The following is a 25,305-nucleotide window of genomic DNA, read 5'->3' as shown; positions in this document are numbered from 1 at the left end:
CAAATATGAAGGGATTGATTGAGTATTCGTCATCATCATCGAGTCCATTGACGATTGTGAATGTGACAGCACAAGAATGTGTGATGGGAGGGAAAGGACTGATATGGGATGATAATGGAAAGAAGCTGGGGATGAGGAATTGCACGATTATGAAGATGAGCAGTTTGGAGGGAAATGGGAGTGTTGTGAGTGGAGAAGTTGGGGATGGATGTGCTGTTGAGGTGAATGATGTTGTGATTGAAGGATGTGGAACATTGAAGGGATGTGGAGGAGGGATGAGTGTGATATTGAAGGGAACAGGAGAAATGCGTTTGGGAAAGAGTGGAGTGGTGACATCGTTTGAGAAATGTTCAGCTGGTGGTGAGGGATCAGTTGGGGGTATGGAGGAGGAGTGTTGTTGAGATGCGAAGAAGGAGGAAGGGACTTTGTGATGAGTGGATTGACATTTGGAAGAGGTGAGGGAGCAAACACAGCGGCACATGGAGGGAACAATGTGTTTGTTGAGGGAACAAATTTGTATCAATTGGTGAATAATGTTTCATTCGACTTCTCATTTGAGATTGAAGGCGATGATTTTAATATTGAAGATCTTATGGGAGCAGAAGATGGGAATGAGTTGATATTGATTCCAGTTGTGGTGTTCTTTCGAGAGAAACCGAGTGTCGGGTATGTGAATGGGGGAAATGGAGGGATGGACTATCATAAGTGTGGATATGCTGACTTTCCATGCTCCACATTAACATATGCAGGAACAAGTGTTTTTGACACATCGCCGGCAACACTGAAACTTGTTGATGGAAGTTCAATTTTCGATGAAATGACACTCAACACTCAAGAAATGAACATTGATGGAGATATTGCAAAGGCAAAGATTGGAATTGTCGAAGGAGGAGAAAATGAATTTTTGATAAAGAGCGAACAAATAATCTCATTTTCATCATTGGCTTTTTCAATATCAACATTTGCCGAATCAAGAAAGGAGTATGTATTTCTGTGCGGTGCAAGCACATTAAAATTTGAAGGATGCTCATTTGGAGCAGAATCAGAAGAGATTGGAGTGGGATTGATTTGTGGGAAAGGAGGGAAAGTGGTGCTGGTAAAATGTGAATTTGGAGATTTTGCAATGACCAAATCAGGAATGGTGACTTTTGATGGAGCAGGGGTTGGAGGATTGATTGATGAGGTGATTGTGAGGAATGTGACAAGAGAAAACGTGGGAAGAAGCTTATTTGAGCTGAGAAATGGAGGAGATATTGAGATTAAGAACACGACGATGAATGAATCTCGTTTTGAGAATGGAAATGAGATTGAGATTGGAGAAGGGATTAATGCGAAAATCTGGAACTGCACATTCAAATCGATTCAGAGAGTGAATGGGAATGGAGGGGTGTTGAATGGGAGAGTGGGAAGTGGGAAGTGTGTGGATATTAACAAATGTGTGTTTGAGGAATGCAGATGCGAGTCAATGAGCGCAATTGGGGGAGGGATTGTTATGATTGTGGGAGATGGAGGGAATTTGTTGTTTGATGATAACAAGATGAATGGATGCACAGTTTCAGAGAGAAGCGGAAAAGGAGGAGGGTTGCACCTGACATTTGAAACAACGAATATTGAATACTCTATGAAGAATGATGATTTCGCGAACAATGTTGCAGAAAAGGGAGAAGATGTGTATTTGGTGTGTGGATCACCATGGACGATGCTTTTTCCAGAGTTGTGGGAAGGGACAGCCACAAGAGTCACAGCAGAAAATAAGATGTGGGTGCTTGAGTCATCTGAACCAAGAAAAGAAGACTCATTGATCAATTATCTGTTTCCAAGATTGGGAACGGATTTGTTTGTGAGCAATTCTGGAAACGGATTATCAAGTTGTGGAGCGAAAGAAAATCCTTGCTCGTCTGTTGATATTGGGTTTGATCGGTTGAAGGATGATATAGAGAGCATTATGCTTGTTGGTGCTGCTTCAGTGAGAAAGACGATAAACAGAGATGGGAAAGGACTGACAATCAAAGGGAATGAAGAAACAAGAGAATTGGTTGTTGAAGAGGGAGGGAAATTTGAATTGACAGAAGGAGATGGGCAAACACATTTGACATTGTCACTCCTTCAGATTTCGCTTCCATGTTCTTCCTCTGCAAGTGCAATTGGTGATGAATCGATTGTGGAAGTGAGGATTGGGGAATGCTTCATTTTGGATTGCTTGTTTTCAGGAGGAGAAGGGAATCCAAATGTGAATGAATGTTGGAAGTGGATAGTGATTGGGAATGGAGGGGCAATTCGAATAGAGAGAACAGAAATGAATGGGATGAGATTTGAAGGATGTGGAATTGCAAGATTTGGAGGAGGGAATGTGATATTTGAGAACTGTTCATTGGATGGGGTCGAAACCAGTGGAGGAGGAGTGATTGTGGGGAATGGTGGATCAGAAGTTACATTGAGGAACATGACAGCATTGGGGTGTGTTGTGGGAGCAGGATCGCTGATAACATCGAATGGAGGATCGAGCTTGAGAGTTGATGGAGAAAGCAGATTTGAGGATATCAAGACAGAAAGTGTGAGAGGAGGGTGTGTGAAGAGCGAAATGAACCTGAATGATTTGCTTGAAATGGGATCATCATCCATATTGAGATGCTTGGCAAATGGAAATGGAGGAAGAGGAGGAGGAATATATCTGGATTTGAGTGACAATTGTGTGAATAACTTTGCTTTGACAACATTGACATTCAAAGAGAATGCTGCTGCTGAGGGAAGGGATTTGTTCATTTTGTGCAAGAAACTGAATGAAACAGTGACGAAGGAGAGGTTTGGATTTGAATACAAATATGAAAATGGAGAAGGAGAAGGTCAGGCAGTTGATATGAAAGGGATTGACAGAGAGCATTTTGTGGAGAGTGTTGATCTTGGGTTGTTTCTTGTTGAAATGAAGAGAATAGAGGTGTGTGTGTCGAGGGAGGGGTATGACGCATTGGGATGTGGGAGCGATGGATATCCGTGTGAATCGATGTGGAGTGGAATAAGTCACATTGACAGAAGTGAGACAGAAGGAGAAAGGAAAGTGAAAGTGAGGGATGAAGGGACATTTGAAGATATTTATTCATTCACAGATGCACTTTCGATTGATGGGTGTGTGAATGAAGGAGATGAAACCAAACACAAGCCAATTCATTTTGAAGGGACAATCAAAGGGAATCCTGCATCGACTTTATCTGTTATTTCATCAACAGCATCACTCAGCTTGTTATCTTTGAAGCTGCAGATTTCAAGTCAATTTGAGCCAAATATGAATTCTTTGATCTCATCGAGTGGGGTTCTTCAACTCGAAAGCTGTTTATTTGAGATTCGATCATCAACGACCATTCAATATTCGTTGATAACAACAACCACTGGAAGTTGCACATTGAAGGGATGCAGTCTGACAGATTGTTCATTTGTCAAATCTCCACTGGTGATGACTTCTTCTGTTTTATTTGAAAGCAACAACTTTTCAAACATTATGAACACTGGAAGCGGTGAAGAAGGAGGTGTTGCAAAAGTGACATTGCAAGGGAATGAAAAACTGGAAATAAAGTCAACAAATGCTTCATTTTGTTCGCTTTCATCAAGCAATGGAAAAGGAGGATTTCTGTATTTGGATTGTCAAAATTGCTTGAGTGAAAAGCCATTTCTTTTTGATGTTGGTGTCACTTTTGAGAACAACAATGCAGCAACAGGGAAGAATGTGTTCATATTGGGAAAGAATTTGAATTCTTCTGTAACAAACGATTCTTTCAAATTTTATTACTTATCAATGAAAGATGATGACAATTTATTTGTAGGAAGTGACAACTTTCATCAAGAAAAGGATTTGTTCATGTTCCTCATTCCATACAGCTCAATTGAGATATTTATTTCATCAGAAGGATTTGATGTTGCAAGATGTGGAAGTGAAGAAGAACCATGCCAAACGATGTGGAAAGGGATGAAAAACATGAAAAAGGAAATTGGAAAGAAAACAATTCAGATTGAAGGATCAACAATTATTCGAGATTCATTCAATGTGTCCAATTATCAGATCAAAAAGGATGCGAAGATGGGAGAAGAGAATGTGAAATCAATATTGAATTTTGAAAAGGCAATTGGAAGTCAACTGGAATATTTCATGGAAAATGATGACCATCTTGAATTGACAAATATCCAACTGCAACTGACATCTGGATTTGACAATTCAGCCAAAACAATTATTTCCAACAAAAATGGAGAATTGGTGATTACTGGATGTTCATTCCATTCAGAGGCTGGAGTTAATAATGGATTTGATTGTGAATTTGTGGATGCGATTGGAGGAAGTGTGGAAGTGAATGATTTGTCGATTGAATCGTGCAATGTTGGAAACAGCATTTTTGTTATTCATGATTCTGGAATTACTTGTCATTTTGTGAATGTTCGAGTGGATTCGTTAAATGAAAGCAGAGGATGTCTTCTTCTGATCAAAGGATATGAATCAAGGTTGAAAACAAATGGAGAAATTAAAGAAGGAGCAAATATAAAGATTGACAAATCATCATTTTCAGAAGTGAAGAGAAGTGGCAGTGGACCAAGCGTTTTGGAATCAAAGAGTGAGAATAAGATTTGTTTGGTTGTGAATGAGAGCAGCATTATAGAAGATAAAGCAGAATTGGGTGAAAAAGGAGGGGCAATATTCTTCATATTGGGAACATCTGGATCAATGAAGATGGTTGACTCAACAATCAGCCATTGCAGTTGCACCAATGGAAAAGGAGGAGGGGTGTATTTGGCAACAAAGGAAGCAGGTGATTTGAATTTCACATTTGTTGGAATGAAGTTCAGTTCAAACACAGCAAGCGTTGGAAACGATATTTTTATTGAATGTTTTAACATCACATTGCAGATCAATGAAAGTCAATTTCAGTTTGATCTTCGAGAGAATCATTATTCTCTAATTAATGCAATCTATGGAATTGATAGCTGTGAACACAAAGAAGATACGAATCTGATTGGTTTTATAACTATCCATCAGAATGACACGGTCATTGTGAGCAGTGTGAATGGATCGGATGGCAGACAATGTGGAACAAACGCACTTCCATGCCATTCGATTGATCATGGACTGATGCACTTAACATCAGATTTCATAAGTCAAATGTTCATTGTTAAAGAGAGCGTGATTGAAGGAGAATTGGATTTGAAGGAAATGAGTTTGAGTTCGAAGAGCAGAGAGATGTGCAAAGTTGAAGTGAAATCAGAGATTGAAAAAACAAAAGAGACCTTGGTAACAACAAATGGAACAGTCTCATTTCTGAGAGTGAACTTTGTATTTGATTCGAATTTCATTTCTCAACATGAATCATTAATATCACCAGAGGGAGGAATTCTTGAGATAATAAATTGTTCATTCGCTTCAAAACAATCAACGGAAGGAGTTAATGCAGGTTTTTCAAACATTCCCATTCATATAATTAATATGGAAAAAGGAGAATTACAACTTGACGGATGCGCAATATCAAATCTCATTCTTCATGAATCTGCATTATTTCTCTCATCGCCACTTCCATCAGTGATTTATTTATTATCAATTTGCAATTCTACAATTAAAACTTCTCTGATCGATATTAATGAATACGGGCAATTAACAATCAAAGATTTCAATACAGAAAATATCTCAGTTGAAGGAAATGAAGAATCATTGATATCTTGCTTGACAATGAAAAAGACAATTCAGTTGACAAATTGCACAATGGAGAAAACAAGTTCAAAGACCATAAAAGGGAAATTGATGAAATTGGAGAATTGTTTGGATGTGAAAATGGACAGTTGCGTATTTGATGGGAATTCAAAGGAAAGAAACGAGCAATATTTGAATTTAGAAGAAGAGATGTGCAGATGGGAAGGATCTCTTGTGGATATTGTGAAGAGTTCTGTGGTGATGAAAGACACAACAATATCGAATTCACCAGATGGTGGAATAACAATGAGTGGAGGAAATGTGATTATTGAGATGGGGTTATTTGAGAACAATTATCCATCAATTGAAGGATATCCATCATTGAGAAGAAATATCATATGTTCAGATTTTGGAACATTGAATATGATGAGTTTGAAAGGAGGAGATGGAGTTTTGCCAAACACATCATTGTGGATTTTGGATGAGGGATGTCAATTGGGAGGGATAGCATCAGAAAGAACATCATCATTCTTTATTCCTGTATTGGAAGAAGTGAAGAAAACAACACAGTCAACAGGAGAAATGGAACTGATCATTCATGGGAAGCTGCTTCTTCCATGCAATCTGTCAGTGAAGATAAGCATGAAGGATGGAGATGTCGAACTTTCTCACACAAACAACATTGCAGAAGACGGATATATATCAGAGAGCGAGGTGCATTCAGTTATCTCATCTGAAGTGTTGGAAGAGATGGAGAAGAAAACAGAAGTGAGTGTGTGCATTCTATTTGGAAAAGAGAAATCATCATGTTCGAATGGATTTGTGGTGATAAACAAGAGTGAATCACAATCAAAAGGAGATGACAACATCGATGAAGAAGGAGACGATATCAACAAAGGAGGGACGAACAATGAATGGAGCTTGATTGTGATTGTTGTGTTGGGTGTGTTGCTTTTGATTGTTCTGATTGGCTTTTCATTTATTGTTGTGCTTTTGAGAAAGAAACTGAGAGAATCAGAAAGGAATGTTAAAAAAGAGAGAATGGAAAATGAGGAGATAATGCAGAAGATTGAGAGGAGAAGAAGTGAAGGGAATGGAGGGAGCTTTGAGATGAGTGAAATGCCATCCACACTGCTGGAGGGAATGACAAGCCAAATTCCACTTCTGATTGACAACGATGAAGATGATCTTCCAGAGCCTCCATCAATGACTGATGGAGAGCTGAATGAGAATGATTTGCCTGATCTGGAAGCTCCGTTGCCATTTCCCGAGAATGATTCTGTTTCCTTGGTATCTCAATCGCATTCATTGAATGTGATCTCAGCAAAGAAGCCATTCCGAGAGAAGGAGAAAAAGAACCTGAAAACATTGTACTCGGTGATTCATTCGGTTGAGGGGGATTTCACATTGGGGACAAGAGCTATGAATGTTATTGATGGGAAGGAAGTGGTTTTGGCAGTGGCAGAGCTGTTTGAGCATTTGATTTCAGTCGGAGACGAAAGGATTGAGATGATGGGGAGGCAGCTGTGTCCATATACAATCTTTGTTGAGGAAGGAAATAACGAAATATACCTATTGACTGAAGAATTAGAGGATGAAAAGGAGAAGGAAGAAATGAAGCGATGGAGTGCACCAGAAGCGGGAAATGAAGATGATGGAATCGAAAAAGCAGTTGTTTTTTCACTTGGACTGATTCTGCATGAAATGACAACCGGGGAAGTGCCTTTGAGCGAGTGTGATGCAGAAGAAGCACAAGAGATGATGAGAGATGGGGTGCGACCGCTGACAGAAGGAATCGAAGGAGAAGATCTGGTTGAGCTGATGGAGAAGATGTGGGGAGACGAGCCAGATGGCAGACCCACTTTGGCAGAAGTGAAGAAATCGATAAAGAAAATGATAAATGAAGGATGAAGCTGAGTGAAAAATATCACAAAAAAAATGTACCCGAATAAATAACATTTCACCCTTAAATATTTTATTGCAAAATTGTGTTGCTTGATATTTGGTGCAATAGGTGCAATAGGTGCAATAGGTGCAATATGTGCAAAAGGTGCACTTTACTCGAATTGTGCGATTGATATTTCAAAAATTATATATGAAGCATTGAATAATAATCGATCACGAACTCTATGGTTGCTTTAATAACATATCTGTGTGCGAAAATGTTTATGTATTGCTGAATGACAGATTTTCACATTCAATGCAGCATGGATGATTCTCATTTCACAACACTTCGGAATTAATTTTTATTGTGTTTCCATTTTCATCTCTTTTTCTTTTTCTTTCTTTTCACTTCATTTTATTTGTTTGTACTTCAGCCAGATTATCTGATGAGATAATTTATTCTCATATTTTTTTCCCATAAATTTTCTATTTTTATTTCTAAGTTTTATTTTATTTTATTTGGATGTTCGACATTTCAAATTGTCCAATCAACAGGTTTTTTGGAATTGTGAACAAAAATTTTTCATTGAAAAGCATGCACATGAAATGAATTAAGTGAAGATATTCTTTTGAGCCTTGCAGTTACTCACAATTAAAAATGAATGAAAGAAGTTCAAAAAATGCTCCCACACAGAAATATTTGATTAAAACTGAAGTTGATAATATTAGATGTGATTATTTCCTATTGTGGCTGAACAGCAAAATTGAAAAAGAAAAAATGATGACTTTGATGGAATTGAGGGAAAAAAAGAAACAAGTTAATTTGCAAGAAATAAATAAAAATTGTTATTGAAACATTCGAAATCCACAGGATCTCAATGAAATACAAAATATCAAAATATCAAAATATCAAAATATCAAAAAATCAAAATTCATCCATTCAACAAAAAAAAATAGCATATTTCAAAACACGCAGAAAATCGATCATTTGGCACCCTTCAACTGCTTTCCAGATGAAATTGCAGCCAGAAACGACAACGGAACATCCACAGCCTGTGTGCACGGAACAGTCGCTGGAGCAAAAGGCCTCGAAGCGCTCTCGTCTGCAAGCTCTGCTTCGCCAACTGTTGGCAAAGAAGACATCATCTGCTTCCTCCGCAATGGCTCCTCTGTCTTCATTCTTTGTGCATTTGAGGCTTCGTCTCCTGCATTTTTCCTCTTCTCCGTTGGTTCTCCAATTCTTGCTTCGTTTTCCTTCCCTCTTTCTCTTTCTCTTTCTCTTTCTTCAGTTCCTCCAACATTGTTCATCCCAAATGCAATCCTTCTTTGTATCGATAGCCAGCGCATCTTCGCCTGCTCCTTCGCCATCTCCTGCCGAAGCTGCTGCTGCACAAGCAGCCGATTCTCCCGCCACGCCTTCCGCCTCATCGCTTTCTCTCTTTTCGCTTTCTCTTCTTCTGTCTTTTCTTTTTCTTCCTTTTCCTCCCCTTTCTTCCTCCCAAACAAACTCCATTTCTCTTTCTTTTTTTCTTTTTCTTTCTCTTTCTCTTTTTGCTCCTTTTTTCTCCTCTCTCTTTCTCTCTCCCTTTCCTCCTCTTCCTCTTCCTCGTCGTCATCCAGCTCCTCCTGCACGCTCATAATCATCCCTGCCAGCTGCTGCATCCTCATCTGGCACTCACTTGCTGCTCCCATCCAACTCACACGCTGTCTCTCCACACCCAGCTGAAACGGCCCTGCTACACCACAGACAGAAGAGGCAGCAGGAGGCACCCTATTCCACCGGGCACTCAGAGCATTTGGCTCATTCACTTGGATTGGAGGTGCCTGCTGAACTGACTGAACTGGCTGAACTGGCTGAACTGGCTGAGACAGAACTGGATTCGAGTGCTGAATGAACGGAGGAACAGAAGACGCGGCTGGAACGAAAGTGGCTTGAGTGGCAAGGGAAAGCGAAGGCAAAGAAGAAAAGGAAGATTGTAGAGGCTCCATTGGAAGTGTGCCACGACAATCATTCAGCGGAGCTTGAATAGAAATTTGCAGAGAAGAAGGAGAAGGAGAAGATGATGATGAAGAAAGTGGAGAAGAAGAAAGAGGATTGCCGACAAACGAAATCGCATCTGATGAACAAGCCCTGTTCTCTGATGATAATTGCACACCTGTCAACTGCGGAATTATTTGTGCCTCTCCCTTTTTCTTTCCCTTTTTCGTTTCTTCTTCTTCTCTCTTCTCCTTTATTCCCTTCTTCTTCCTTCTCCTCCTCTCTTTCCTCCTCTTCCTCCTCTTCATCTCTTCCATCACTTCTGCCGCCTCCTCCAGCAACTCCTCCATTTTCGGTCTTTCTCTCGGATCTTCTCTCAAACACCTCCTCACAAACTGCTCCCAAAACCCGCCTTCTTCTTTTGGATGCGCCTCATTCGTCTTCTTTTGGTGTGCTGTTTCTTCTGAAGATACCACTTCTTTTCTTCTCCTTCTTCTTCCTTCTCTTCTTTTTCTTCTTCTTCGCCTCTCCTCCATCCATGCCCCATCCACCCCCAGCACCTTCTCCATCGCCCGCACCCCTTCCATCCCCACTGCCTCCAGCGTCTGCCCCTTTCGCGCCATTTCTGCTGCTTCCAGCGCATTCCCCCGGCTGAACGGCACTTCCCCTGTCAGCATCTCCCACACCACCAGCCCTGCCGAATACACCACCGACGCTGCTGCTGCCGTCGACGACACACAAAACGTGTGCGTCTGCTTTTGGTTGTGTGCTTGTGCCGATGGAGAGGCATTGCTGTGATCCTCCTCAGCCTCATCTCCTCTCTCCTCTTCCTCTTCCTCTCTCACCAGAACATTCGACGGAGTGTATGTCGGGTCCCGTGTTTCAGGCGCTGCATAGCGGAACGCCTCCAATCCGATGTCTGCTTCTGCGGCAGATGCAAACGAAAAAGAAGGCGAAGGAGAAAACGAAATAGCTCTGAGCGCAAACGAAGAAGAAGAAAATGATGAAGATGGTGGTCGAATAGTCGGAGTATTTTCATCTTCTGGTGTTTTGTGCTCTGCCGCAGAATCTGACCGATCGTCTTTTTTCTTTCTTTTCTGCAGAAGCACTGCTGTCTTCAAAATGCATGTCATCTTTCTCACTTTCTCGTTCTCCTTCTCTTTCTCTTTCTCTGTTTCTTCTGTGGAGTTTGTTTTGCTTTCCTTCTCTTCTGCTTCCCCTTCCACCAAAACACACCTTCCATCACCTTCTTCTTCAATCATCTCTTCTTCTGCTTCTTTTTCTATTTCTTCTTTCTCCTTCTCCTTCTCCTTTGTGTCTGTGTTCTTCTTCATCAGTTGGCAGCTCGCCTTCACAACAGAATAAATTGATGGATGCTTCTTTGTTTCTTCTGCTGCAGACGGTGTTGGCTGTTCTTTTGCTTCTATTGCATTTTCTGCCTCCTTTTCTGCCTTCTCCTCTTCCTCAGAAGAAGGCAATGGCGAGGCAGACGAAACCAAAAGAGGGGCAAATATCGATTCGCAGTCGATTGCAGCTGTGCCGTCAGCCAAAACAAACACCGAATGCGGAGTCAGCCGAAGCACCAGCATCAGCAGCAGCTTCTCCACATCCTCATTCACAGCAGACACCCTCAACGATGCTGCTGAGACAGAAGAAGATGAAGAAGATGATGATGAATGAGACGATTCACCAGAGCTGCACAGCAATTGCAGTGCCATCTCTTCTCTTTCTCTGAAAATCGTTGACAGAATAAATCGCAGCCCATCAATCAGCCCATACGCCACCTGAGCCACATCCACATTCGGCTTAAATGAATCTTCCTCCTCGTCTTCTTCTTCGCTTTCTTCGCTTTCATCTCTTTCTTCATCCTCTTCTTCTTTTTCTTTCATTCCAGAGCTAAATCGAGCACTTTTGCCTTCTCCCTCTTCTTCGTTTGCCAAGCAAACATTTTCATGCATCCTTGTTTCTTTGCTCTCATCTGCGAAACCCTTCTTCCTCGCACTCTCACCACTCGCCTCACTGTCGCAACCGCTCGTGTGAAGTGCTCTTTCCCGAAGCCAGCTCTGCTCGCGCTGAACTGCACTCCAGTTGTGAATCAAGCGATGCACAGACACACAGCTGGCCAGCGCCTCTTTCGCCTCCCAAGAAATCGAATATGGTGCCCTGCAAATTACTGGCTCGTTTATGCTCTTCAAGCTGAAGGAAGCTGCGCTCCTGCCACTCCCTGAACAGCCTTCTCCCAGAAATTCGCTTTTCGCTTCAACAAAATGTCTGTTAACTGATGGCTGGCAACTTCTCCCTTTCAGGAACTTGCTGACGCTCATCATCACCAACGGGAAAACTCGCCTTTGTGTAACGACAGGGTGCTGCACTTGCTCGCCCCCGCACCCGGCGTTGTCCAGAATTGAACAAACACAAATCCCTTTCTCTTCGCGAGTCGGTGCCTGCAACTCGCCAGCTGTTCCACTTGCATCATAATCGAATTCGCTTCCCCGGATTCCTTCGGGAGGAGGGCCTTTCCTTTGCTCAGCATTCGCTGCCGACTGCGCAGAGCAATCGCCATCGAAATTTTTCTGCTCCTCCAGCGATGCCATTTGCTTTCGGATTTCCTGCTCCCTCAGCTCCCACGGCGATACTCCGTTTTCGTTGCTGCCTTCTGATGTGTCTCGATGTTTTTTCAGCTTCCGCTGTCTGCAGCAGCAGAATATCGAAATTCCAACAACAAGTGCAACAAGAGCCCCGCCCGCTGCGCACCCAGCGATGATGTACACAACTTTGTCGTTCATTTGGTGTTTGTCATCGAAATGTCAAAACGTGTAGCAGACAGAATCTTTAAAAAAAAGGATTTGTTTTCGATTCTTGATCATTCGAGCCAACATACAATTATCTTTCCATTTTCCAAAAAAATTTTTTTAAAGTTATTAATTTTGATAAAGCCTTTGAAAAATGAGACTGATATTTTTTTGGAAAAAAATTGTGTTTCTTTTTGTTTTATTTATTTGTTTTTTATCAAAAAGATCAAAAATTATAAAAGAATTGATGAAATGAGAATAGAAAGGTTTTATTCGAATAAAATATAACTTATTCATGTAAACAAAGTTTATTCGGAAAAAATATTTTTTTTTTGGAATAAAATATATTTAATGAAACAAAATAAAATTAAATAAAATTAAGTAAAATTATTTCAAACCAGAGAAATCGAGAGAGCAAGAAAGAGAGAAAAATAAAAGATCAAAGTTGAAAGAAAAAGAAATCAAAAATTGAACTTCCGAGACACGATATGGAACTAATTTCATTTCCTCAAATATACACAAAATAATCGAAAATTCCAAACGACAAAACATATGGATATTTTGTGTTAAGAAAACCAACTACTTCATGAAAGCTGATGATGATATCTTCGTATCCCTCTTCTTCCATCTTATCAAACATTTTCCTTTTTGCTGCCCTTCTTTCCACTTTTTCTGTTTTGTCATCCTCTTCTTTCAATCGACTTGACAATGCAACAAAAATTATCAAACAATCACGTATCATTTCGTCATCAAGTGTTGGTCGTCGAATTTCCTCCAAAATAGCATCGACCGCTCCTCCTTTCAACAAGTCATCAACTCTTCCGCATTTCCTTTCTGCTGCTGTTTTGAAAGCATAAATGCATTGATTGCTTGTTTCTCTGTGATTATCCCTTGATGCTCGAAATACACTCACAAGGCTGCCCACAAGCCCAGCAAGTTCTTCATTCCACAAATTGCAAGAGTCAAAGAAATAAAAAATGACATAGAGCCATCTCCCGATTACAAGCAATTCTTTCTCTTCTTTTCCTCCTTTCCCCTCTTTTTTGTCCTTCCAATTCACACATTTTGAAAGTTCTTCCAGTTCTCTTGACGCTTCTCTTCCAAAATGCAGTTCATTCACAATCACTTCATTTTTGTTTTTTCCACTGTTTAATCTGAAGATCAAAAACTGCCAAGCAGACTGATAGGCAAGGTGAGTCAAGTTGCGATGTTCCTGATGATATTCGATGATCTCAGTCATTTCCTTAAAGCACATCTCTTCTTTATCTCCCTGTTATAATAGAGGGGGGAAAATATCAACAAGAAAGGTTTTAAAATTCGACAAATGGAAATATGAATAAATCAGACACAATATCCAATGTTGCCCAAAGACAGCAAAGCCATTTCCACTTCCTTTTGAGTCTCCATGTTTTCCTCTTTTTTGAAATCGGTTTTCAAAAGACAAGATGCACATATTGAAAGCAATTCTATAGAAAACTGGTTGTCAAGAAAAAGATAGCATTCGCAAAGATCAGCAAGAAGCTTTTCGTTCTTTTCATCTTTTTTCTGTTCTTCATCAGCAATCATCTTCTCAATTCTTTCGTTCAACGAATTTTCTCTAAATCCATAAATACGCACATGCTTCAACGTTTTGTTATATCCCAAGTTCTTCAGCAACAGAATGGCATTCTCCAAATTCAGTTTCTTTTCCTCAATCATTTTGTGAATTTTATTGAATATTTCATCATCGAAAATAGATATCAACTCGACTGTATTCATTCCATCAATCATTTTATTCATTTCTTCAATTTTCTGTTTCATCTCTGCGTCAGTGGAATTCATCAGTTGCGAAAGCTTCTCTTTTTAATTGGGGAAAAAAATCAATAAATAATCATTTGTTCAAAACGCAGACTTACCAAGAAATGCTTGATTCACAGAAGGTGACTGAGAAATTGAAAATTGATCCAGAACAATTAACAAATACATTTTCGAAATAATCGTGGTGTAATCGAATTGAAAGAATTAAAAATAACAAATCAAATGTCTAATAAAACATAAGCCAATACATATTCATTTTCCATCATGATTTTTGTCTCAAAACAAGTTAATCAAAAAAAAGAAAAATAGATCTCCTAATCGATCAATTAATAAGGGTGTCCAACCAATTCTTTTAAAAATGAAAATTTGAGTGATGATATGCTACGTTAAAACTTTGTTTATGCTGTTTTGGATGAACGGGCACAGATGCATCCATGTGAGATTTTGCACTGAAGAAGAACAAGGATTTTTCGAACAGATGGAGGAGAGAGTGGCTGTTTGCATCGATTTTTGCGAAAATTTAATTGGTGCGGGAAATTGCATGGAATTTGAACCTGGTAATAAATTACAAAACATATGATTCAACATCGGATGAAATATTTTAAATGAAAAATAATTCAAGCAAGATGCAGAAAAAGCGAGGGGAATACCGGAAAGATTGAATTGAACAGCTTGTTCATTTTGAGGGAATTGCAGTGCACTTGGTATATCTTTTGCGCAGGACTTGTTTCATATGTTTTTTTGGAGGTTCGTTTCGTGGAAAAGGAAAGGGAATTGTGGGTTGGACAATGGAGGAAACGAGTTGAGCAAAACACTCAGCAGGCCTCAATTACAACCTCATTTGCATTTTGCACAAAACCCTTTGGAAAGCCATCAGCAAAGACTTGGCCTTGAATTGGGCTTTGAAAAGAAGTTCATTTAGAGAATATGTGTTTTCATCAGATATCACAGCCAACTTCACAAAGGATACTTTGCGTTCAATGACGTTCTGTTCCAGTCATTTATTGTCAAGTTATCTGATTTTTTTTTGTGGCAAGAGGCAATTTTGGAGAACAAGGAAGATGGCTGGGCTGATCATTTTGAGTGCATCGGAGATGGGAAAATGTTGAAAGGCCAAAAAGATAGTTTGACTTTTTTATTTTATTCATTTTTCTTTAAAGGTGTTCTTTTAGTGAATGCAGATTAGCAACGAACAGGAATGCCATCGAAAGAAGCCTTTTTATCGTTTTTTTAACAAAAGATTCAGAAGTTTTGGGATTATTCTTGTTTGGGTTTCATTCAACGAAGTCAATCATGGCTTCCGCCATCTGTCTTGCATACTGCATAACCAGACAACGCTTAAGATGAGCTTGAAAGAGAAAAGCAGTTTTTTTGGATCATTTGTTGTGGGCATTTGGTAGAAGAGACTCTTTCACCAAAGCTGATGAGCTTTCTGAGCATTCTCATTCAAAAAGCATCTGACTTTTTGTATGACTCAACGCTAATCTTCTTCTATTGACTCTTTGCCGTCGTCGCCTTTATTGATAATGTCGTTATTCTTCTTTTCCTTCTTTCTCTCTTTCTCTTTTATTTTCTCTTCTTCTTCTCCTCCTTCTCCTTCTCCTCCTCCTCCTTCATATCTCTCAACAGAATCCTCTGGCTGCACCTACATCTCCATTCTGTTTATATCGCTTCTCTCCATCCAGATGCTATTTAATCGATTCTCTGAACGATTCAACGATTTTTTGATGGAAAGAAACAAGACAAACACTTTCAAATGAAAATGCTGTCAGAAGCTCTGACCAACAATCACGATGAATGAGAATGCCTTCACAAGCGACTGAAGATTTTTGTGGATGGAACTGATGAGAAGCCGCAAGAAGAAACAGTTTTTGAGTGAAGTTTTTAAAGAAGTTCACAAAATAAATCGAAAAAATTGAAAAGAAAAGAAAGGGAAAAAAGATAGAATGGAAAAGTGAAAGTGAAAATGTGAAATTATCATTGCAAAAAAGTTTGAGTAATTTTCAATGATTTCTTTCTTTCTTTCTTATTCAAATAAAAAATGCATAAATGCTACATAAATTGGATAACACACCTCAATTTGATCAAACACTTCAATTGCAGTTTGGTCTGTTTTGTCAGATTCATTTTGTTATCGTTCATGTTGCTTCAAGGTCTGCAACGAAATCCAATCAGAAATCAGCGAAATGATGAAAATCATCAAAACAACACAAATTGATGTTTTTTCCGAAATAAACGAAACAAGCGTCTTTACAGAAAAATACACGTCAAGTGGTAATCACTATTAAATGATTAATATGCTTGAACGCACTCCAAATTCCGCATGAGCTTGGTTCCGAATATTGCATTAATCTTCTTTTGATATCAAGAATTTTTCCATCTTCGCTCAGCTTCAAAGCCTTTTGGAATGAAATCTCTTTCATTGCATGATTTATTATGATGTCCATTGTTGTTATGAAATTGTCCCAAATGTATCCAACCGCCATACTCCCGAACATCAAAAAATGTGGAGCAATGAATGAATGATCCCTTTCATCAATCCTCCTTCAGCCTGATTACCCGCTCAAGAGAGGAATTAATTTTTAAAGAATCCCTATCGCTTGTGACTTTGACAAACACGTGAAATCGAAACATCCAAGGAAACCAGCAAACACTTTAAAATGATAGAAATAATCATTTCGTTGAAGTAAAGATTCCGGATAACTCTAAATGTGAGTGACAAAATTGAAATGTAATTGTTCCAATTAAGATTTGAAGTGAAGTTGGAATGCATATTATAAACTGCCAGATTGCTGCTTTTTTGTCTCTTCTTTGTTTTGTTCTTCAAAACGATTTGTTGCCTTTTCTTCATGCTGCTCTGAATATTAAAATGGAAATTATTTTTTAAGCAATTAATGCCAAATATGTGGAATAATTTCCAATGTGTTCCTAATTTCAATTGAAAGTCCATTCATTTCAATGACATGAATTATTGTTGGTTCGATCAGAAAGAAATAAAATTCTTTCGTTTTTGACTTGATAAAGACTTTCTCGTTGGCTTCTTTGTGAATTGCTTTTTAGCACTTATTTTTACTAAGCAAAAGAATTGAGTTTGGCCTTTATCTTTGCTTTGTCAACAATCATCAATATTAGTTGTTTTTGTTATTTTGTCTTTTATTTGAAGTTCTGCTGCAAATTGATCTTTGAATAAAATAAACTGAATGAAAAGGTGTGATGAAGTCAAATCCAATGATGATGTTCAAGAACTATCATGTGTTGAGAAATTTTCAAGTTTGCTTAAATTGCGTATTTTCAAAGATTTGATATTTGATGATTTTTGATGATATTGAAAGAATTGTTTGATCAGTTGGAGCATTGCAATGAAACCGAACAGAAGCAGAAAATCCTTGAAATGAATGAAATAATTGATGGAGTGAATAATGAAGAATTTGACTCTATTTTCACAAAAGAACTATTCAATAAAATAGACAAAATGATTGAAGAAAAGAAAATAACAATAAAAAATGCCATTTTGTTGTTGAAGCATGTTGGATTTTGTAATGTTCTATTGAACTTGGAGTGTTATGACTTTAATAATTCTTTGTTGAGCAAAAGATTTGAAAAGATGATTTTTAACGAAAATGAGAAAATAGAAGGAAAGAACGAAAAGCTTCTTGTTGATCTTTGCGAATGCTATCTTTTGTTGAACAGGTGGGCTTCTTCGAAATTTCTTTCAATTTGTGTGCATTGTCTTCTGAAGGTTTCCTTGAAAAAAGAGGAAAGCGAAGAAGCACAAAAAGAAGTGGAAATTACTTTGCTGGCGTTGAGCAATTTTGCGATGTGGAAGGTCAGATTAATTTTTTGATATGTTTTTTAATTTTATTTTTAATTTTTATTAGTTTATCGAACAAAGACTATACTTGAAGGAAATCAAAGAAATCATCCAATATCATCAGAAACATCACAACCTCACTCAACTTGAATATCAGTCGACTTGGCAGTTTTTGATGGACAGATTAAACACTGACAGAAGCTTGGAAGGTGTGATTGTGAATGAACTGCATTTTGGAAGAGAGGCAGTAAGAGAATTGAATGAGTTGTCGAAATGTGTGGATTGGAAGAGAAAGAAAGAAGAGGTTAAAAAAGGAAAAGAAACGAAAGAAGAGCACATTTTATTAAGATGGCTTTTTAAATTGAGCTTTTTCTTTGATTCATGTGAGCTGTGGAATGAAGGATTTGTTTGGCTAATCGATATCATTGTTCAGTTATATCGAGCAGCAAGGGATAATTTCAGAGGAATTCGCAATCAGTGCATTTATTCTTTGAGAAATGCAGCAAAAAACAGAGTTGTGAAAGTTGAAGACTTGTTGAAAGGAGGAGCTGCCGATGCCTTTTTGGAGGAGATTCACAGGCCAACGCTGAATGACGGAATAACAAATGGATGCTTGAGATTTTTCATGAATATTTCAAGGCGATTGAAAAGGAAGACAGATGATGAAATGGAAGAAGCGAGAAGAAAGGCAACGAAAAGAAAGGTTTTTGAAAAAATGGAAGAAGAAGGATACGAAGATACAATCGCAAGCTTTCATGTTATGCTTCCTTTTCAAAGCAGGAAGTATTTTGAAAAAATGCCGTCGAATATTTCTGATTATTTTGTGAATGTTTAAAAAAAAATGAGAAATTTTTCATTTTAAAGCTCAAATATAATTGTTTTTCTTTTTGCTTCATTTCACAATTCAACAGAAATTTTAACGTGAACAAAAGAAAGAGAAATTTTTAAAATTGTCCATTTTACAAATCTCAAAAATGATGCAAAGTGACAAAATCCGAAACTTATTACAAATAACAAACTGCTTCTTTAGGGTTTCTTCATTCAACGCTTCATTAAATAAAGTTCCTATTCCATTTTTTCAATGAAACTCGTTCTGAATTTTCGATTCTTTTGATAGAACGCAGTGAGACAGGTTTGCTCCGAGATAATGAGTCTTGATCACGATTTATGGGCGGTTTAAGTGAGAACTTCGCCCTCCTAAATATGACGTGGAAAAAACGGAGAGATTAGAATATCGACAAAAACATTTTAACAACAAAAAGCATATTATGAATTGTCCGCTTCACTTCACTGCCGACTTCGCCTTTTTGCCTTGGACACGAAGACCAGAGGGCAAGGGACATTGCCCCTCGGAGCTGTCTCCTGCAGTCAGTGCAGGGATCCGGTGAGACGAAAGCCCAAAACGGAGCAGAAAGAAAAACCACTCTCGCTTATGCGAGGCGTGGAAAAGAAAACTGCATGTGATGTGTTCTGCCTCCCGCTCTTCTGCTGATCCAGCAGAGCAACACCAAAACATCACACACTGCATATTAAATATTCAATTCTTCTCTGAAAAAACAATAATAATCTTGTAAAAGAGGAGGATCATGATTAAAACTTTCTATTTGTTTCCATGTTTCTCCAAACAGGTTCTAGGTGCACATTAATATCTTCGGGCGGTTGATTCTTCTTTCTTTCCTTGAATATCTCGCCCTTTTTTCTTGTCGTCTCCCCACATACTTCTAGCTCCCCCTCGCACCATTCCGCCTCTCGTCTCTCCATCCGTCTTCCTATTATCTCGGAGCAAACCTGTCTCACTGCGTTTTTATTAATTCGCAATGGAGCGAATCAACAAACACAAGGAGCAGGTTTGCTCCTCAATAATGAGTTTTGAAATCCCTCGTTCTCTTCTCTCCTCTGATCTTAAACCCTCCAGCCTAGCACCTTGTCGTGCGGCGGATGAACAGAGGGACTGCGGATGAAGGTGCAGCCTCTATCCCTCCTCCCTCCCCCTCTTGCGCTGTTTTCGGGGGGTTCTCGATCGGGTCTTCTGTACTTGAGCGTGCATGACAATTTGTCCTATGCTTCTCTCTCCGCGTTTCCCCCGATCGGTTTCGAGCTTCTTCTGCAAGGCAGTTTGTCTACCCTCCGTTAGCTCCATAATGTTGCGGGGAATTATGGAGGGTGTCTCATCACCCTTGGGGAGTTGTGCTATATCGTTCTCATGAAGCGAACTCTTCTCTCGACTCGATCCTCGTCTCTTCAGATTCTTTCTCTTGCTCGTCTCCGCTTCTCCCCCAGATTGTGATGTTTCTTCAGGATACTCCTTTGTTCCTGATTCTGTATTCTCATTTGAAATCTCTTTTCCTTTGCTGTCCTTCTCCGACTTGTCTCCCTTCCCTGCCAGGGGTACTGGGTAGCAGATCATCTCCAGGATCTATCTCGTGTCCTGAACTGGAAGCACGGTGTAATACTCCTGGGCAACTCTAGAACTTGGCTCCCATCTCGCGCACGCTTTGATTGCTTTCCAATCTGCATCTTGTTGTCTGGCAAAATGTTTTATCACAGCGAGTCTTATAGAGAACGCGGTAATTGTTTCAGGTTTTCTGTTCTCTCTCAGGACAGCCACTTACTCTTCTTTGATTTACTGCAAATTTGCAGGTTGTCTCTCACTGATATTGAACCACACATGTCCACTCTGATACGTCGTCTTTGTATAATCCATCCAACGTTGGAGCGCCTCCACTGCATCGATACGTGGATTTGGATGCTTATTTATAATAACCTTTACAGTCTCTCCCCCTGATGTTTTCGTTCGTACTTGTGTCTGGACTAAATCCTCTTTAAGTATCGTTGTATCACTTCTCATTCTTTCCAGCTCTGCTGGCCTTTAAACTCTAAAAATCATGGTCAGAATGAGAGCTCTCCTTTGGAGGGTCTGTGGGTCCGTCCTTTCGTGTGTGACTTCTGCCCATTTGGTAATTATTGTGAGATCCCACATCGATTTGTATCGTTTTCCTCTTCTTGGTTTCTCCCCCACATAGGTCTTTAGAAATATCTCTATGTCTTTCACGTCAACCTCAGTCTTTCTGAAGAGGTTAATAGAATCCAGCACTTTCCGTACTGTCTGATTTATCACTCCGCTTGAGAGGTTTGTATTCGAGAGTGTTTCGGTGAACTCTGTCAAAATCCATTTTGCATCTTTTGTTGTGAGGGGGTCCATGTCATCCATGCTCTCTCTATCCAAAAATTGCTTGAATCTTCCCAGCGCTCTCCACGTATCTCTTTCGCTCTTCTGATTTTTCAGTATTGCTGCTGCTATATCTCTTGCTCCAACGTATTCTCCCCCTGCCAAAAAGAGATCCCATCCTGGGATATTTTCCTCTCCAGTGTAACGCTTATTACCTCTTCTAGGGGTAATTTCCAGCCTTCCCTTCTCATCTTCGCTCCCGGTATCATGCACTCCTAAAAGGTCCCCAGGGTCCTTATCGAATGCCCAAGCTGCAGTAGCGGGGTCCAGGTCTGCCCCTGCCAGGCTGGCAGAATCAGAATCGTCAGATCTCTCTGAGCTTCGTTCATTCTCTCTTTTAGCACCCGTCCAATGTATCTCATGAACAGATGGACTAGTACTATCTCGTTTTCTTGCGTTTCTCTCTCTCTTCCTTCTTACGGAGGAAAGTCTCCAAATAGTTCCACAGGGCACCGGCGCAATCGGTTCTGAAATAATATCTAGTGTTCTCCGTGCAACTGCTTGCAATATCTCTGCGACTTTCTCCCCCTTCAGTGCATAGTCCGGCTTTCTCGCCATCCGGCTGAGTGCATCTGCCTCCGTGATCTGTTCTCACGGGAGGTGTTCCGTCTGTATAGAAATGTCCAGGCTGTTCAGTTTCTTCTCAAATGTTCTCAGTGTTGGAATGAGCAATGGCTCTCCCCTCTTCTTCTCTATCGTCCATCTTGTGGACATGTTTTCTGTAATCAGACAAATATGATCTATCTTCTGTTGTTGCAGCCATGCTCTTTTCCTTTCGAAAGTCCTCAACACTGCTCTTGGCTCCTTTTCGTTTATCGCTAACGCACTCTCCTGGAGGGTCCAACTTCCGTGCATCAAAATCTTCTCCTCTTTGTTCTCTGTCAGTATTGTTAATACTGCACCCCATCCCATCTCTGAAGCGTCCGTTGTTAGCTCTGCTGGTCTGATCCTTCTCTTCAGACTCCTTGGTCTGTTTTCTTGTAGTATCTTTCTCCAGTGTGTTAATTCTCCCAGTATCATTGGGCTGACTATCACCGTCCCGTTCCAGCCTCCGCGGGCTATTGCATGCCTCAGCACGTATTGCATACGCGTCATCCACAAACTCGCTGGTGGGTGTTGCAGTCTCACGAAGTTCAACCTTCAGAGGAGTGCTGCAAGGTCTCTCGTCTTTTGTCTCCTCCTTTTCTTTGCATGTGCTATCCACATTCGCACATCCTCAAGCAGCAGCACTCTCTTCCTTTCTTGGAGTGTCACTTCCATCTTCTCTGAGTTCCACAACCATCCCAGAAACTCTACAATCCTTGTGGGTTCCAACTTCAGCTTCTCTTCTGAATGAATCCATCCCAGATTCCTCAGGAACCGGGCTATCTCATATGAGATCAATCTCAATGCATCCCTGTCAGGATGTGTGAGGAGAATTTCGTCCAGGTATATTACAAGCTTTGCATTCTACTTTTCTCTGATATATAACGTCACCCGTCTCATAATCTTCGTGAAAACTCTGGGGGCGTCCTTTGCTCCAAATGGCATCCCCACGTAAGTGTAGCATTGCTTTTGAAAGCTGAAGCACAGAAAGGGACTGAACTGCTCGTCCACTTTGACATGTTGATAAGCACTCGATATGTCGAGCGTAGTCATCCAATCGTTCTCCTCCAGGAGTTCCAACACTGTCTCCTGGGAATCCATCTTGAAATGCTTTCCCTGCACTTCCTTGTTTAGCGCCCTGCAATCTAGTATCTTTCTCCACTTTCCGTTCTTCTTTATCACCATGTATGTCGGATTGAACCACTTCACCTCCGACTCTGAAGTGGGCTTCACCACTCCGTCCTTCAATTCCAACTCCAAGAGGGATAAATAATTGTTCGTTATCTCTGTCTTCCCCCGAAATTCTTATTTGTGTTTTCTCTTCTCGAGTGATATTGGGGACTGGGGACTTTTCCATCGAGCTTTTATACCACGGCTCACTTGTTTGTCTCCCCCAATCTTCTTCCACTCGCTCAGCCTGTTCACCAGTCTCCCCTGAAGTGGCTCCTTCAATTGTCCAATCACTGTACTCCTCCTCACTTCTGGCGTCCAGTGACCATTCTGGATCCCCATATCTTCAACTACCACGAAAGCATTTGCAACAGCTCTCCGCATGTTCTCCTCCCGAGCAGTCCCAGTTGGGGGCTCTGTAACAGTCCCAGAAGCTCTCCAGACTCCCTTCTCTTTCGCCTTCTCGAATCTCCACTCGTTCTTCAGTCTCGTCACTCGAGGATATGCGGAGTCTCCTTCTGTTATCGTGACCTCGTGTTGCACATCTTCTCTCGATATCTCTCTTGCCGAGTCCGCTGTGATTTCCCGTTCTCTCTCCTTCCTTTGGTCTAACGAGCTCAGAGTCTCTATGACGTTCACCTGTTGTTTCTGCACTTCCGTCTCTGATCGCTTCTCGCCCGGAGCTACGGTTTCTTGTCGGATAGTCCTCTCGCTGGAGCCTGACAATCTCTTCTCTTTCTCAGTTTCTTTGTAAAGCACCGCTCACTCTTCTATCTCTACTCTCTCTCCTTTCTCCTTCACTCCTTCTAATCCCATTTACTCGTTCCAATAGCTGTTCCTGTTGCTGTTCCTCCCTGGATCCTCGAGTTAGCTGGGGGAAGAGGAATTGTGGTTGGAGCAAGTCTCCCAGCAGGTGCTGGGGAATACTGTGGTGAGGCTTGTGTTGACTTCCTCCTTTCTCTGAAGTTCGTGAAGCTCCCATCGAAGTTGCGTTTTTGGAGCTGTCTATAGGCGAAGCCCTGAGCATTCCTGCACGTACTGTTCCTCCTTGAACATCCACTCCTGGATGAGATGAGACAGAGGGCTGTTGGAGAAACAGGTGATGCTCCGTACCCTGGGGCATCCTCCTCTGAATGAAAAAAGCTAGTGCTCTCCACCAGTTTTCTCCGGTTCTCCGGCACTTCCTTCGACATTCCTCCTTCAAAAAAGCCTTTCGCGCTTTCCCAACCCGATTGAGGAATAACTTTCAACAAGTTAATTCTGCTGATACAGTCGGCGATAAGCGCATAGGCGCAAAATAGTCCTATCTATCGTTCTTTCTCCTCTTCCATGAGATGTTCCTTCTCAAGTTCCTTCTCTATTAATGACGCAATTGCTTTTGCTTCTTCAAAGCCTTATTCTAGGGCAGGCTGGAGGAGTTCAATTGCTCGGTTCGCTTCTGGTGAGTCTCTTCTTCCCTTTGTTGAAATGGCTGTCCTAGCTAGCGCGTTCCAGCTTGAGTCAGTGTGTCCCGTGAAAAGCTCTTTTTTAACTTTCCAAGATAAATTTATTTGAATGTCTTCACTCATTCTGATCGATCCGACTTTGCAAAATTCAATAAAGATCCTCCACTCGCTCGCTTGTCTCCGGTGTGTCAACCACTCCCTGAGAAAGGTTCTGGTATAGTCTTCTATTCTTTCCTTCTCTTCCTGAACTTCTTGCTCTTCCGAATCCTAGGCACTATCCTCTTCGTCCTCCAGTCTTTTCGTTCGGCTATATGTGCGACATCCTCCCTCCCTCTGTCCTTGCTTCTTCCTCGTAATCGCGTCAAAAAAATTTGTATCCGACTCCGACTTGCTCGATCTAGATCTGCTTCTTTTTTTAAGTCGTTCCCTCTTCTCCTTTTTCTGTGGTATTATCTTTGCAGCTCCGGACTGCATTGGCCATGTTTGTCTTCTGATAATTTCTTCGATCATGTTTTCAACTCTTGAAAGTCTGTGCATAAGATCAAATTCTCTGTCCACGCCGTCGCTATTTGGCATTCTTACAGTATCTTGTGTCATCTACACTGCGGACAATGATGTTCAAGAAAATGTGAGCATTGGCGAAGTTTGATCTTAAACCGCCCATAAATCGTGATCAATACTCATTATCGAGGAGCAAACCTGCTCCTAGCGTTCTTCGATTCGCTCTATTGCGAATTGTCTATTTTGTTGAATAGTTCTTTTGTGAAAACGGTATTAAATGGGTAATTCTTTTTGAAAAATCGCAAATTTTTAATTTTCAAATTAATTAAAAATTTCATATTTCGATCAAATTTCTGTTTTCACTCATGAAACCACACTTAAACAGATAAAATAACGTTGTCAAGGATTCGTTTCAATGACAGCAAATTATAGTGAGTGTAAACAGAAATTT

General features: G+C 40.4%; 8 protein-coding genes across 8 annotated transcripts; 2 read left to right on the top strand and 6 right to left on the bottom strand.

Moving 5' to 3' along the window:
- Positions 1-1,465: 1,465 nt before the first annotated feature.
- Positions 1,466-8,125, top strand: MONOS_6829 (uncharacterized protein; the record flags this gene model as incomplete). Its single annotated transcript, XM_067877095.1, has 1 exon — positions 1,466-8,125. The coding sequence occupies one exon, from the start codon at positions 1,466-1,468 to the stop codon at positions 7,571-7,573; it is 6,108 nt and encodes a 2,035-aa protein (XP_067726864.1). The 3' UTR covers positions 7,574-8,125.
- Positions 8,103-12,393, bottom strand: MONOS_6830 (uncharacterized protein). The gene has a single exon (XM_067877097.1). The coding sequence runs from the start codon at positions 12,308-12,310 to the stop codon at positions 8,531-8,533; it is 3,780 nt and encodes a 1,259-aa protein (XP_067726863.1). The 5' UTR covers positions 12,311-12,393; the 3' UTR covers positions 8,103-8,530.
- Positions 12,394-12,503: 110 nt separating this feature from the next.
- MONOS_6831 (uncharacterized protein) lies at positions 12,504-14,412 on the bottom strand. The gene is made up of 4 exons (XM_067877098.1): positions 14,362-14,412; positions 14,212-14,239; positions 13,664-14,154; positions 12,504-13,586 (listed from the first exon to the last, which is right to left on the bottom strand). Exons 1-4 carry the CDS (start codon positions 14,377-14,379, stop codon positions 12,825-12,827), a joined length of 1,299 nt encoding a protein of 432 aa, XP_067726862.1. The 5' UTR covers positions 14,380-14,412; the 3' UTR covers positions 12,504-12,824.
- Positions 14,413-17,804: 3,392 nt separating this feature from the next.
- On the top strand, positions 17,805-18,859 carry MONOS_18630 (uncharacterized protein). Its single transcript, XM_067871667.1, has 2 exons — positions 17,805-17,939; positions 17,992-18,859. Exons 1-2 carry the CDS (start codon positions 17,931-17,933, stop codon positions 18,757-18,759), a joined length of 777 nt encoding a protein of 258 aa, XP_067726861.1. The 5' UTR covers positions 17,805-17,930; the 3' UTR covers positions 18,760-18,859.
- Positions 18,860-19,896: 1,037 nt separating this feature from the next.
- MONOS_6832 (uncharacterized protein) lies at positions 19,897-20,331 on the bottom strand (the record flags this gene model as incomplete). The annotated part of the gene is made up of 1 exon (XM_067877099.1): positions 19,897-20,331. One exon carries the CDS (start codon positions 20,329-20,331, stop codon positions 19,897-19,899), a length of 435 nt encoding a protein of 144 aa, XP_067726860.1.
- Positions 20,332-20,793: 462 nt separating this feature from the next.
- On the bottom strand, positions 20,794-21,711 carry MONOS_6833 (uncharacterized protein; the record flags this gene model as incomplete). The annotated part of the gene is made up of 1 exon (XM_067877100.1): positions 20,794-21,711. One exon carries the CDS (start codon positions 21,709-21,711, stop codon positions 20,794-20,796), a length of 918 nt encoding a protein of 305 aa, XP_067726859.1.
- Positions 21,712-21,796: 85 nt separating this feature from the next.
- Positions 21,797-24,031, bottom strand: MONOS_6834 (uncharacterized protein; the record flags this gene model as incomplete). The annotated part of the gene is made up of 4 exons (XM_067877101.1): positions 21,797-22,338; positions 22,654-22,980; positions 23,109-23,654; positions 23,836-24,031. The coding sequence occupies 4 exons, from the start codon at positions 24,029-24,031 to the stop codon at positions 21,797-21,799; spliced, it is 1,611 nt and encodes a 536-aa protein (XP_067726858.1).
- Positions 24,032-24,620: 589 nt separating this feature from the next.
- MONOS_6835 (uncharacterized protein) lies at positions 24,621-24,929 on the bottom strand (the record flags this gene model as incomplete). The annotated part of the gene is made up of 1 exon (XM_067877102.1): positions 24,621-24,929. The coding sequence occupies one exon, from the start codon at positions 24,927-24,929 to the stop codon at positions 24,621-24,623; it is 309 nt and encodes a 102-aa protein (XP_067726857.1).
- Positions 24,930-25,305: the final 376 nt, after the last annotated feature.

Source organism: Monocercomonoides exilis (genome assembly GCF_001643675.1).
Source record: "Monocercomonoides exilis strain PA203 chromosome Unknown scaffold24-1337568, whole genome shotgun sequence".
Lineage (NCBI taxonomy): Eukaryota > Preaxostyla > Oxymonadida > Polymastigidae > Monocercomonoides > Monocercomonoides exilis.
Note: the sequence above shows the minus strand (reverse complement) of the source record. Positions and strands in the feature narration are given on the sequence as shown.

Coding starts and splice junctions, on each gene's coding strand:
- MONOS_6830 (XM_067877097.1), bottom strand. CDS start 12,310: ATGAACGACAAAGTTGTGTACATCATCGCTGGGTGCGCAGCGGGCGGG.
- MONOS_6831 (XM_067877098.1), bottom strand. Junction 14,155..14,211: donor TGTGAATCAAGCATTTCTTG/GTAAGTCTGCGT, acceptor CCAATTAAAAAG/AGAAGCTTTCGCAACTGATG. Junction 13,587..13,663: donor TGGGCAACATTGGATATTGT/GTCTGATTTATT, acceptor CTATTATAACAG/GGAGATAAAGAAGAGATGTG.